The following is a 12,730-nucleotide window of genomic DNA, read 5'->3' as shown; positions in this document are numbered from 1 at the left end:
TAATTCCTTCAACTTTTAAGGCCTTAGAGAAAGATAATGGATTAATTCTCAAGTAAATAAAAAGATCTTGGAAAAACTGCAAGACCTGAGAGATTATGAGGGGGAAGAATATCCTCCCATTTGTTCCTTACATGTTTCTAGGTCCATTCTGGTTTCAGCTCTAACAGTTAAGCACTTGGGTAACTGTACATAGTAGTCTTCTCTGCTGTCATCAGTGCCTCTTTTTTATTTAAGCCCCTGTAGCGTCTCTTGAACCTATGGAAATTCTTCCTGGCACATTAGATCAGTCAGTACTCTTCAGTCTAGCTTTCGAAGCCCCTTTGTGCTGTTCAAAGCCTAAATTTAACATAGTGATTAAAAGCATCCAATTTGTTGCCTTGCATGAGCCCTAAGTGATTGCATGAACACAATTTTGCTGCCATTTTGACTTTGCTCATGGTCCTTCCTGTCAGATTTCTAGATTCAGCTAAATCCTTTCCCCCACCCAACCCAATGACAGTATTTGGCGGCGGGGGGGGGGGGGGGGGACGGACTTGAATTCTTGTTTACTCATATCTGTACTCAGCCATGACCCTTGTTTATATTTTCCCTTATCAGCTCTCAGAGTTGGACCTCAAAGGGTGCAAGTAGTTTTTTTCTGAAGAAAATATAAGTTTTTAAGGAAACAAGTTTTATCTTAGAGTAGCCATTTGGATCCTTTCTTCACTTATTACAGCAAAATTAATTACATGCAAGATTTAAACATAAGAAAGTGGAACCGTAAGAATAGTAGAAGAAAACATGAGATTTAAAAATACCAGAGTGGAGAAAAATAGGGTAACTACATAGATTTGCACTGCAAAAGACAAATGAGGGATAGAGGATGTTTGCAACAATACAAGAGTAATTTCCTTAAACTTGGAACTTGGCAGTCAAGAAGACGGCCTCAGAAAAATAGGCAAAGAGTAAAAAATGCTTCAGAGAAGCAAAAACAAATGACTAAAACAAAGAAATGCTTAACCTTGTTCCTAGGGAAATGTAATTAAGTTTGGTAAACACTTGCAGGGATGTGGGAGAAATGAGCCCCCGAACATGGTGTGTCAATTGATGAACCTCAGAGGGCAGTTTGACCATCAGTTCTGCCCCTGGGTGTTTATCCTGTAGATTTGGTTACAAATGTGTATGAAATGCGGTACACACAGGGCTATTCCTCTCAGTGTTGTTTGCCATGGCAAAGTGTTGCAAACTATCAAGGTTCTGGCTAAATATATCCAGGGAATACCCCCCCTGCTATGAAATACTATGGAGAATGAGACAGTTCCAAATGCATTAATGGAGAATAGTCCCCAAAATATAAGTGAAAAAGCAAACTGCAAAACAGTGGATGCCATTATATGGTATTTTATATATATAATGTACTGTGTGTGTGTATATATTTGAGTGTGCTTAGACTATTTTAGGAAGGACACGTGAGAAACTGATAGTAATGTTATCTCAAGGAAGGACCCAGATTGCAGGGGAAAAGGGGTGATACCCTTTGGTACCTTATGAGTTTTATATCATATGCATTAACAGAAAAGGAACAAATCTGACTCCATATTAGATCTGTTCCTTTGGCTTTAATCCTGTGCCCTGTTGTCTAGGCTTAGTCTTGCTAGCTCTGCACTCACGTAAAGATAAGTTGCAGAATAGAGAATAACATTTGTTTTGTTGGAGGTTTTGCAGGAGCACCAAGAGCTGGCCCACGTGGACAGCTGCAGGAGCAAAGAATCCTACACCAAGAAGTTTGCAACAACCAACCACACCCCCTCCCCTGTTTTTTTGTGTAAAAGAAGCCTGTGTGCTAACTGGTGGAGGAGGATTCTCCAAGACATTAGCCTGTCATCCTCTTGGTCTGCCAGCTTTCCGAATAAAGTCCTTATTCCTTGCCCCAACACCTCATCTCCCGATTTATTGGCCTGTCTTGCAGTGAGCAGAACAAGTTTGGACTCGGTAACATGCATATACTATTAGTCAAAATAATTTTAGGCTTAAGAAAAAAAGAACAAGAAAAAGTGCTTCATTCATCCAGATTCGAACTCCCTCCTTTGACAAATACATATTGCTTTCATATCCTGTTACCTAGGGTTTCTTTTCTCTACGATAAAATTGTGAGCTCTTCCAGGACAAGAACCTGTATACCTGGGGGCTCAATAAATATTAATAATTGAATAAAAGAACCCCCTGAGGTACGCGCTCTCTTCTACCAAATTCCTTCAAATTCCTCTCTCTGCCTTCCCTGCTACAGAGACATTTTATAGAGATTCTATTTGGACCTTGAATCCAGACATAATGCCCACTTACAGATAACTGTTTAGTGGGACCAGCTGGGTAGGAGAGGTTGCGAGTATGTCTGCAAATCCCGTCTGGGATGTCTTGTTTGCCAGCTCCGTGGGGGATGATGAACTCCTAACCTTTCTGATTCTATTCTCACTCAAGCCGAAATCTGGGTTAAGGGAGGCGGTCTCTTTAAGAACTGTTGTGATGGCCCCACCCTTTAAAGAGATCAGCTGAACCTGTGAGTCACATGACTAGCGTTTCTTCCGCCCTCTGGAGCTGGGACCGCATGAGTGGCTGTGAGGAGCCCTGCCGGGGTTGGGGGCACTGTGCCCCCAGCCCCGTGCTCCTTCTGAGTCTACTTCTGACAACAGCTCCATTTGGCCTGCTGGGGGAAGAGACCCGCCAGGTGAGGAGCTACAGCAGTAGGTGTTTCAGGATATGCTACCCTTGAAGGGTATTTGGAACCCAGGCAACCGAGGGGTGGTGTTAGAGGTTGCTTGCATGGAATAGAGTTTCTTCAATCTGAGAGTCGGGGCAGCCATGGATCATGGGACAGGACTGTGGAACAGGGCAGATGTGAGGGTATCCTGTCTTCCGGTGAAAGCTGGACCATGACTTAGCCCTGAGTGAGCCAGGTCCAGGCAAGTGTTGGATTTTTTTCTTCCTCTTGGCCCTGTGCCCTGATCTCTCCACCAAGGTCAGGGCACTTCTGGCTCTACACACCTCTCCTCCACCCCACCTCTCCTTTTACACCAGGATCTCCTTAGCTCCCACAAGCATTTCTCTTGCCTAGACCCCAGGGTCCCACCCTTTCCTCATCATTTCTGAAGCCCGGTCTCCCTGTCCCCAAGCATCTTTCCCCTGTGTCTCTCCCTGAATCGGTTCCCTTGACCCTCCACTACTCATGTTCCTTCCAGGTGTCTCTGGAGGTCATCTCTGACTGGCTGGATGCCCCCCAGAACCTGCTTCATGTCCGGGCAGTGGGTACCAACTCCACACTGCACTATGTGTGGAGCAGCCTGGGACCCCCAGCAGTGCTGCTGGTGGCTACCAACACCCCCTACAGCACCCTGAGTGTCAACTGGAGCCTCCTGATCTCCTCTGATCCTGATGGGGCCCTGATGGTACACCCCAAGGACAGCATCCAATTTTCTTCTGCCCTCGTCTTTACCAGGGTGAGGAGGTTGGGGGAGAACCAAGGGGAAGAGTGTAGAGGAGAGGGTTCATCTGAATTAGAGGAAGAAACTAAAGACAGAGTGGGTGAAGTAGAGTCAGGTATGAGAGACTGGGGTGGGGTCCAGTGTATGGGGGGGGGTGGTGATTCAGGAGAAAGCTGGACTCAGGCAACCCAGTCCCTCCCCACCCCCACCCACCAGCTATTTGAGTTTGACAGCACCAACACATCTGATGCGGCTGCAGATTCTCCAGGAAAGTCATATCCTCCATATTCCTTGGCCGAGTTCTCCTGGAACAACATCACTGACTCATTGGATCCTGCCACCCTGAGTGTTACATTTCGAGGCCACCCCATTCACGACCCCACTGGGGCTTTTGCCAATGGCAGCCTGATCTTCAGGGTAAGGTTATGGAGAATCAGAATTCAAAAGGCCAGTTTATGAGGGTGGGAGTTAATGATGGGGGGTTGTCTTCAAATGCAGGTATCCACCTGCTTCCCACACCTCCTTTGCCTCCTCCATCCTAGGTGCAGGCCTTCTCCAGATCTGGCCGACCAGTCCAACCCCCTCGCCTTCTCCACACAGCGGACACCTGCCAGCTAGAAGTGGCGCTGGTTGGGGCCTCTCCCCGGGGAAACCGCTCCCTGTTTGGGCTGGAGGTAGCCACCTTGGGCCAGGGCCCCGACTGCCCCTCGGTGCAGGAGCAGCACTCCATTGATGATGAATATGCACCCGCCGTCTTCCAGGTTAGGCTTCCAGCAGAGAGACAGATGGATAGGGGGTGAAAGGGGGACCTTAGGATCACAGACAATCATTCAACCATTTACGATTTAGCAGCACTTTATTCAGCAATTTTGTGCTGGGCACTATGCTGATGAATTTAGCACCGTTTCTGCCCTCAGTGGGGAAGCCAGACAGAAGGCAGTCCAGTATGACTAGTGCTCTGGCAGGTGGGATCTGCAAGGGTGTGGGGGCCCAGAAGAGGGAGCTGAGTGCAGGTTTGCTGAGTGTTGAGGCTGGAAAAAGACTCTGCCATCCAGTTCAGCTCCCCTTTCTGCAGAGAAGAGATAGGTGCAAACAGCCTGTGAGTTCTAGACCCAGGCCTAGGACTCAGGACAACTCCTGTCAGAGGCTGGGAAAGGGTAGGGGAGCAACACTGTTGGTTCTCCTCACCCTGCCTGTTTGCCTTTCTCCCCAGTTGGACCAGCTGCTATGGGGCTCCCTCCCATCAGGCTTCATGCAGTGGCGACCAGTTGCTTTCTCACAGAAGCAGGGGAGCCGGGAATCAGCCATGTCCTGCCAAGTTTCCCCTCTTTACCCCACCTTGGCATACCTTCTCCCCCAGTCACCCATTGTCCGAGCCTTCTTCGGGCCCCAGAGCAACTTCTGTGCCTTCAATCTGACATTTGGGGCTTCCACAGGCCCTGGCTATTGGGACCAACACTACCTCAGCTGGTAAGAGTCAGGACATGGGCCGACGGTTGGGAGGGTGAAGTAGGGGAGGGCTGGGCCTCTCAGCCTTCCCTCCTAAGCCTACTTACCTCCCTTTCTCACTCTGCTTGCTCTAGGTCAGTGCTCCTTGGTGTGGGTACCCCTCCAGTGGATGCCTTGTCCCCGCTTGTCCTGGGCATCATGGCAGTGGCCCTGGGTGCTCCGGGGCTCATGCTGCTGGCAGGAGGTCTGTTTCTGCTGCTAAGCCACAAGCGGCACTCAGAATACCAGCTCATAAATTGAGGCTTGCTCACTAGACAGAAAAACATTACTGGACTTTCCTTGCTGGTCTACAGGTTTGAGGGTCAGTATTTCCAGCCAGCTGCTCCCTTTTCCCATCTTGCTTTTCAGCAGAACTTCAGAGACCAGCCTCAACTTCCTGTGGACCCAGGTGGAGCTTCCTTCAAACTCTGAGGAGGGACCAGGGACAGAGTGATTGGTAGTGGGAGAGTCCCCTCTTTTACTTCCCCGCCCCTCCACCCCCCATTTCCCTTGAATGAGACTCACAGGCCTAAATGAGAGGACTTCTCACTGATTGGCTGCCCTCAAGGGCATGAAATAGACTTATTTTTTCCACAGGGTTTGTCTCTCGGTGTGTGTGTTGTTGGGCTGGTTTGGGGCTGGTTCCAGGAAATGAGAGGGCTAAGAGATGGGCGTGGAAGGCAAGATCTTGTTTGTGGCCCCATTTCCTCAGCAGGCCTAGTTCTCTCCCTTGCCATGAGACCAGGCTTCTGCCAGCCACTCTTCAACATGTGGAGCTGGGAGGTTTCTGGAGCAGTCTGACTCAAACAAGGAAAGGACACTTAAGACTGAGGGGCAAACATGAAGGAAGAGCCAAGGAAGACTGTGGTAGTCATTTATTGTTACACACACATTCACACAGGCTTCATATCAGCCACTGTGCCTTCCATCCATTCCCCAGTCACCACATGTGGGTGCATACACACACACACACACACACACACACACACACACACACACACACACACACTCCTCTTGGGAGGCAGGTTTCCCTGTCCGCTCCTCTTCCCATGGGAGAGGCATGACTTCTGGGCAGTTTGGAGGGGGGAGGTTATAGGGACATAAAGGGTGGGAAGGGAGGAAGCAGCCATTGTGGACTGGGGCAGCTGTAATCCTCTTGATTGAGGCTAAAGGGCCTAAGAGGCCAGTCATGGAGGGTCCTGAACCCAGGCCCCCTGGAAGATTTCCACCAGCCGTGAAAGTCCTATTTGATCTGATGGCAGTCTTTACCTTTAGGCATGGGCAAAATTTCTAGTTCCATTGAGGCCCTCTGCTTAGACAACTGGCACAGAAATGGTCCGAGTTTTGGCTGTGGCTCTGCCGACTGCCTCACAGGAAGCTGGAGAGTGAAACAGAGTCCAGCAGTGATGGGGCCTAGCGGCAGTGGTGAGAGGCTGCTCAGGAAGGAACCATGCCTCTGCTCCTGTTCCTGGCCCTGCGCCCTCAGCATCCTTAAGGAACATGGCTGTCAGCCTCTTTCCCTACAAGAATGTCTTAAGTCCCTCCCTCATAACTGTCCCAGGCTCCAAAGGTGAAAGGCAGCACCCCAACTTGGGGGAGAGCCGGGGACAGTCCAGGCTCTAATTGGATGGGAACCCTGTCGGGGCAGTCGCTGGGTTCATCCCACCCAGGTACCTGGGCTGGGGGCAAGGGGGCGGAGCCGCTCAGCCCCAGGGGCGGGGCCTGTGATCCGATGCCGAGCGGGCGTGGTCGGGGTAGTCAAGGCGGCTCTCGGAGGCGGTGAGCATGCGTTCGGGCTCCACCAGGAACATGTAGTAAAGGTTCCACACCAGCATGGACAGCAGGGGCAGGAACGTCAGGCCGTAGCCAAAGCCTCGGAAGGAACGGCCCACGGCGAGGGTCAGCCAGTATATAAGCCTGGGAGGCAAGAAAAGATCGGGCTTTCCTTGAGGGAAGTGGGTCTGCTAACTGGCAACAGGCTGAGGATGGGGGGAGTAGAAAGTGAGGGAGCAGATGGGGGTTGGTGGGCATGACTGATGCTTCTGAAAACAGCCAGTGTTTGTGTACTTATTATGTGCCAGGCACAGTGCTGACTACTTTGGGGGCACTATTTAATTTAGACCCCCATATCTCAGAAGTGAATATATTATTCACTTCCCTCTTTTTTTTTTCACTTTTCAAATTTTAATTTAAAATGTTTGAATAGGCAATGTAAGTTCACATGGTTCAAAATTCAAAGTTTCCAGTGAGTATAGTAAAATGTCTTCCTCCCTTTATTGATTCCCAGCTGCCCCATCCTCTTCCCTCACTTCCCCACCTCGATTCCACTCCCATCCCAGACATCCAATGTTGTGGCTTCTTGTGCATCATGATGCTTTATGTATATATGAACAAAAAATGTTTGTTTTCTCTTTACCCCTTTTTTGAAATTTGGTAGCATACTATATATAAAGACTGTTCTACACATTGATTTTTTTCCCATTTACTGTATGTTGGAGATAATGTTGTATCAGTATAGAAACAGCTTTTTCATACTTTTACAGCTGCAGTGTATTCCATTGTATTTATTTCCCCTTTTGCAGATGAAACTAAGATTCCAAAGGGGTTAAGTAGGACTGGTCCAAAGTCGCACATTGGGGAAATAGTAAAACTGTGATTTGAACCCCTGCCTGTTCATCACCCTCCTCTCCTGCGATTTTAGACAAGCTGAGGGAAAGAAGAGAGGATGGAAGCAAGCTTCAAGAGAGCCTGAAGCCCAGAAAGATGGATCAGGCACAACCAAATTTCCTTTCTTGGAAGATCCACTCAGAATACACATCCCTTCATTGGGGGGAGGGCAGCAGCTTCCTCTTAATATATGAAGGACCACTTATTACAAAATTGAGGTACCTTTTTTTTTTCACCTGTGAAACAGAGGTTAGAGTAACTGCAGCCTCTCTACTGTACTAGGAAGTAGTTTGGCATAATGGTAATAAAAGTTCATATTCAGTGAACCCTTACCAAGTACCAGACTATTGTAAGCACTCTACATGAATTAACTCATTTAATCTTCACAATAACTCCATTTTATAGATAATGAAACTGAGGCACAAAAGCTTAAGTAACTTGCCCAAGGTAGAGAAGAAAGGACCCTGGATGAGAGAGGGAAGGGACATGGGTTCTAGTTCTGCCACTGCTGCTGACTGAACTATGCAACTCTTCTCCCCAGTCTGTAGTGACTTCCTCTCTGTAAAATGGATGAATGGACCAGACAGTTGCTGAGTCTTCTTTTAGCTCCCTGATGATTCTTACTGCTTAAGCCAACTTCTATCTGAGACCGTCAGAGGGAGATGTGAGGTTGAGTTACATGAGCAGGAACATATTTATCTTTGGAAACATCTATCGGGAGAACATGCAGGGCGGTATGATGGTCAGGAGGCTGGTGGGAGAGATGACCACCAGACTACACTCAGAAGTGTCAGGAAGACAGATTTTAGCTCAATAGGAAGAATGTTTTAGCAGTAAAAGCTACCTGCTAATCTATATGGAAAGTAACAAAAGGAAATGTATTAGGAGAAAAAAATGGAAAGACTTGCATTGGGCTTCAGAAATTCAAAGGTGCCTTGTGGGTTAACAGTAGTTCACATGAAAATACCTCTAAGGATTTCATGTGATGACAAATTCTAAATGGAAGGAGAGTAATAAGGCTGCTGTGAGGCTTAACATGGCCTTGGTTTGTATGAACAGGACAATACTCTTGAACAGCCCCCCCTCCACCCCCACAATTGACAAGCAGGACAATTTCCTGCCCAGACAGGAGGACCCAGGACAGTGAAGGGACCAGAGCTACTTAGAAAAGTAAACACTGAGGGAGCAGAGTGCTGGAGTCAGGGAATTGAGAACTGTTGTCAATCAAATATCTGAATTTGTCTAGGCACTTTCAGAGGTCAGAATCAGGGCAGCAGTTTTTAGCACAACGTAAAGAAGAACCTTCTAATAATTAGGATTTTTGAAAAATGAAACAGATTGCCTTATAAAGAACTAAGCAGTTGGTCACAGAGGGTGCTCAACTAGAGGCCAACAGCCACCAGACCGGAGTGCCACTGAGGAGTGCTGCAATGGGTGGGACGTTGGTCTAGGAGACACCTGAAAGCCCTTCCTGTTCTAGGTTTGCATGTGTTATATGAAAGACATATGAGCTGATCACCCGCTGCTAGGTGAGGTAAGGTACAATGGAGAAAGTGGACTTATATTTCCAGGGCTCATTTGGGCTGATGCAGAATCCAGAAAGCTCCCTGTCCCGGGCTCTCCAGACATTCTGATGTCCGGGTCCCTCTAGCACCACCACCTCCCCTGTGCCCCACCCCCATCCCCAACTCACCGGGAGATGGCAAAGAGACCAGTGAGCAGAGGGAGCAGTTTGAGGGTGTCTTGGGGCAGGTAGGTGGAAAGCACAGCCAGGTTAAAGAAGTAGAGGATGAAGAGCTGGACTGACTGGGCCACATATCGCCGGTGGAGCTCCACCTCCCGCCGTGGCTCCCCAAAGGGCCGTAAGGCAGAAAAACACAGCAGGCTCAGCCCGTGCACCAGGATCCCTGGGTGGGGTTGGAGAGCACAGAGGATCAGGAGAGGGGTGGCAGGCAGGAAGCGGGGACAGGGTTTGTAGTGGAGCATGGGCTCGACGCCGTGGGGCTGAGGTGGTCCTGGGAGGAGGCGGGCACACAGGGTGACAGGGTCACCTGGAGTCCCTGAGGGTCCAGGTCTAGTGAAGGGAAGCTCCTGTTCCCCAAGCCAGGCGGGCCCTGCCCTCCAGCCCAGCTCCCAGATGCGCCCTCCCATCTCACAGGGCCCAGGCTCACCCAGCACAATGGGGAAGGTGGCAAAGACCCCGCAGCGCAGCGTGTAGACGAGGCGGGAACTCATGGTGGGCAGGCGTGGGGCATCGAAGGGCAGGAAGGCATACGCCCCGTACAGCAGGCAGGGGAAGAGAACGAGGGCGGCTCCCACTGAGGCCACGGCCCTCAGCCCCTCACGGCCTCCACAGCCCCTGCAGCCCCCACAGGAGCGGCCAGGCGGCCTCACCACTGCCTCGGCCCACTTGCACTCTGGGGGCGCAGGGTGGGTGGCCCGGGGGGACAGGAAGGCCCGGCGGCGCTCGCCCTCGCTCGCCTCACAGAACACAACAAGGTCCTCCTGCGGCCGCCGCTCAATGCACTGTAGGTCGATGGGCACGAAGGCCCGGGTCGCCTTCTCAGGCAGCAGGCTGGCGTCATCTTCAGGCAACTCCTCTAGCTTGGTGGGTGGCTGTGACTCCAGGGGCTCAGGCTCAATGTCCTTCCAGCCAGGGGGATCTGGGAATGGGGCACTGGGCTGGGGGCCAGTCCCCCAGGGCAAGGTGGCAGCCTCACTTACTGTGCTGTCTAGACCATCCTCGGTCCCCTCTCCAGCTGTGGGAGACCCAGCTGAGGACCCTACTTTGGAGGACTCAGCTCCGAGAGACTCAGCCCCACCTTCTCCTTCTGGCTTCTGGCCATTAGGGACCAAGGCCTGGGGTGGGCTCTTCTCCAAAGCCTCAGGCCCCTTCACTTCCATCAGGGCCAGGGTCTCCGGTTCTGTCATCCTGGGGCACTTTGGGGGTCTACTGCAAGGTCGTGTCACCCTGAAGGGAGCAGAGGAAAGCTCTATCAGATGCTGCTGTCCTCTGGCCCTCAGGATGGGTTGATAGAATTGGAACTCTCCAGGACAGCTGGCCTCATGGGCTTTAGCCCCTTCTGGGTCATTAAGGAGAACATAGTCCAAGGGAAGGTGTTGAAACAGAGGGAGGCAAGAGGGAAGTGAGCAGCTGAAACGGAGGCACCGTTTCGACATTGAATACTATTCAGCAGCAGAGGGTGAGTTGGGGGCACAGGCTCTGGCAGCTGTGGCCTCAGCCAGCCTCCACCTATGCCTTCTACCCACCTCCACCAAAACCTCTGGGGTCATGGCCACCCTAATACAGGAATGGGAAGAAAAGGTGTCTAGAACTTTGCCAAGGGCTTTCTTCCCACTAAGGATCTTCTTGTGGCCAGAGAAGCTACCCTTTCACCTCCAAATCTCCCCTTCTCCCCACAAATCCCCAGTTAGAACTCCCCTGGCAATTGATACCACCATTGATTTGCCAACAAATCTATCCCAAAGAGCTGGCAGTGGCAGCACACCCTGTTCTTTCATCTCCAGTCTGGGTACTTGGTCAGTTTCCAGACTTCTCACTAACCCACCTCCTCCATCTCCGGAGAGTCTGGGTCTGTCCATTCTAACCTCTAGGTTAAATCATGGCTGTTTCCCATGCCTCCTCTCCTGTCTTTCTCCCCTCCCTGCCGCCCTCCACCTCACTGCTTCTGGATGGGGCTGATTCCCCTCCCTCTACCTCCTCAAGGACCTCCTACCCCTTACTGTTTGGATCCATGACACCCTCTTACTTTCCATCTGGAGAGAGGCAGAGGTTCCCCAGCACACGGGAAGGAGCTGCCTGGCTTCCTGCTGGCTCTGCAAGTATTCCTCTCGGTCTCCCTCCCTTTACCTGTGTCTCCAAACCTGTCTGACCAGAGCAGGTGGGGCCCAGATTAAAGGGGCAGGCCCCGCCCTGCTGAATCTGCCGACAGAAAAAGCAGAGGAGGACGTCGTCCTTTCTGAAAGTTGGTTAGGGGCTGGTGCAGCTGGGCATAGAGGTGTGTGTTCTAGGAACATGGGATGTGTAGGAACTCCCAGCACAGGAGACCAGAGTGGGGGAAGAGTGGGTTTGTGCATCAGAGGGTGCTTGGAGCAGGCTGGGATACCCCCAAAGAGGTGGAATTCACTTACTCATTCAATATTTATTGAGCACCTATTATTAGCTAGACACTAATCTAGGCACAGTCACAGTAAAGGACAAGATGACAGGCGAAGTCTTTGCGTTTCAGGAGCTTGTTCTACTGGGGTAACATAATAAAGAAGCCTAGCAACTAACCAACAGGACAATTTCAGTAGGGAAAACCTCTTTGCCAAACTTGATGGGAAATTAGGAGAATGACTGTTCCAGGCAGAGGAATAGCAAGTGAAAGGCCAATGAGTGGGAAAGACAGGTTGTTTCAGAAACAGAAAGAAGGTTAGTGGCTGGAAAGGGATTTTACGTTCCCATTATAGTGTGTACACAGGCCCCCCAAACACCTTGTTTTTTAGGTTAGGTTTAAGAGTAAGAAAGCAATAGGAACCCAAGGTGATCTTTTCTGTGGGAGGACTAGGGGCAGAAACATAAGGGTGTAGCTTCTCATTCCTGTAGATCTTCTTCCCTGAAGTCATCTGAGCTTTATGAGGGGAGAGACAGCGTCTGGATTGCTAATCTCTGTCTCCAGAACCCAGGATTGTGGCTGGAAGACAGGAGGTGTTCAATAAATGTTTGCTAGACTGGTGAGAGATGAATATCCAAGTGGAAGTCTTTGGGCTGGGGTAGGAGAGCTTGGGGCAGAGATGCTTGTACAAGAGCCTGTCTTGGAGGGCCCTACTCATATATTATTCTCTGCCCTTTCCAAGAAAATTTTCACATACGCGTTTTTTGCTTGTTTATTTAAATAATTGGGGAAAGGGAGAATTGGAATCACTATAACCAGTCATCTGAGAGAGACAAGGCTCAAAAGGGGGGGGACGGAAAGATGGACCAAATGACCACTGCTGGACAAAGCAAAGTCATGCTCCTAGCTGTGAGCCCGTCTGCACCGATCCAGCTTAGCCTCAACCCCCTTCACAGTCCACTGTTCGTTCTTTAGCAGCTTTGTCAATAAAGTTTTTCG

General features: G+C 50.3%; 2 protein-coding genes and 1 long non-coding RNA gene across 5 annotated transcripts; 1 reads left to right on the top strand and 2 right to left on the bottom strand.

Annotated features, from left to right (window-relative positions):
* The first annotated feature begins 2,545 nt into the window (after positions 1-2,545).
* Positions 2,546-5,544, top strand: GLMP (glycosylated lysosomal membrane protein). Of its 2 annotated transcripts, XM_010953895.3 has the most exons (6): positions 2,546-2,704; positions 3,216-3,473; positions 3,675-3,875; positions 4,001-4,219; positions 4,672-4,928; positions 5,042-5,544. In XM_010953895.3, exons 1-6 carry the CDS (start codon positions 2,546-2,548, stop codon positions 5,205-5,207), a joined length of 1,260 nt encoding a protein of 419 aa, XP_010952197.2. In that variant the 3' UTR covers positions 5,208-5,544. The 2 variants fall into 2 exon arrangements, with proteins under 2 accessions (XP_010952197.2, XP_074205675.1); XM_074349574.1 differs by lacking the exon at positions 4,672-4,928.
* On the bottom strand, positions 4,296-5,149 carry LOC141574364 (uncharacterized). The gene is made up of 2 exons (XR_012501334.1): positions 5,015-5,149; positions 4,296-4,527 (listed from the first exon to the last, which is right to left on the bottom strand). It is a non-coding gene; the product is annotated as an uncharacterized LOC141574364 (long non-coding RNA).
* Positions 5,545-5,806: 262 nt separating the features above from the next.
* Positions 5,807-11,506, bottom strand: TMEM79 (transmembrane protein 79). 2 transcript variants are annotated; one of them, XM_010953896.3, is made up of 5 exons: positions 11,384-11,506; positions 9,785-10,584; positions 9,307-9,520; positions 6,621-6,863; positions 5,807-6,324 (listed from the first exon to the last, which is right to left on the bottom strand). In XM_010953896.3, exons 2-4 carry the CDS (start codon positions 10,542-10,544, stop codon positions 6,650-6,652), a joined length of 1,188 nt encoding a protein of 395 aa, XP_010952198.1. In that variant the 5' UTR covers positions 10,545-10,584; positions 11,384-11,506; the 3' UTR covers positions 5,807-6,324; positions 6,621-6,649. The 2 variants fall into 2 exon arrangements, with proteins under 2 accessions (XP_010952198.1, XP_074205676.1); XM_074349575.1 differs by having other exon boundaries at positions 5,807-6,863.
* Positions 11,507-12,730: the final 1,224 nt, after the last annotated feature.

This window comes from Camelus bactrianus, chromosome 21 (assembly GCF_048773025.1).
Source record: "Camelus bactrianus isolate YW-2024 breed Bactrian camel chromosome 21, ASM4877302v1, whole genome shotgun sequence".
Classification (NCBI taxonomy): Eukaryota; Metazoa; Chordata; class Mammalia; order Artiodactyla; family Camelidae; genus Camelus; species Camelus bactrianus.
The sequence above is the reverse complement of the archived record's forward strand: the minus strand, read 5'-3'. Positions and strand labels throughout refer to the sequence as shown.

Coding starts and splice junctions, on each gene's coding strand:
- GLMP (XM_010953895.3), top strand. CDS start 2,546: ATGACTAGCGTTTCTTCCGCCCTCTGGAGCTGGGACCGCATGAGTGGC. Junction 2,705..3,215: donor TGGGGGAAGAGACCCGCCAG/GTGAGGAGCTAC, acceptor TGTTCCTTCCAG/GTGTCTCTGGAGGTCATCTC. Junction 4,220..4,671: donor ATGCACCCGCCGTCTTCCAG/GTTAGGCTTCCA, acceptor CTTTCTCCCCAG/TTGGACCAGCTGCTATGGGG.
- TMEM79 (XM_074349575.1), bottom strand. CDS start 10,544: ATGACAGAACCGGAGACCCTGGCCCTGATGGAAGTGAAGGGGCCTGAG. Junction 9,521..9,784: donor CACCTTCCCCATTGTGCTGG/GTGAGCCTGGGC, acceptor AACCCCACCCAG/GGATCCTGGTGCACGGGCTG. Junction 6,864..9,306: donor GGTCTCTTTGCCATCTCCCG/GTGAGTTGGGGA, acceptor CTTGCCTCCCAG/GCTTATATACTGGCTGACCC.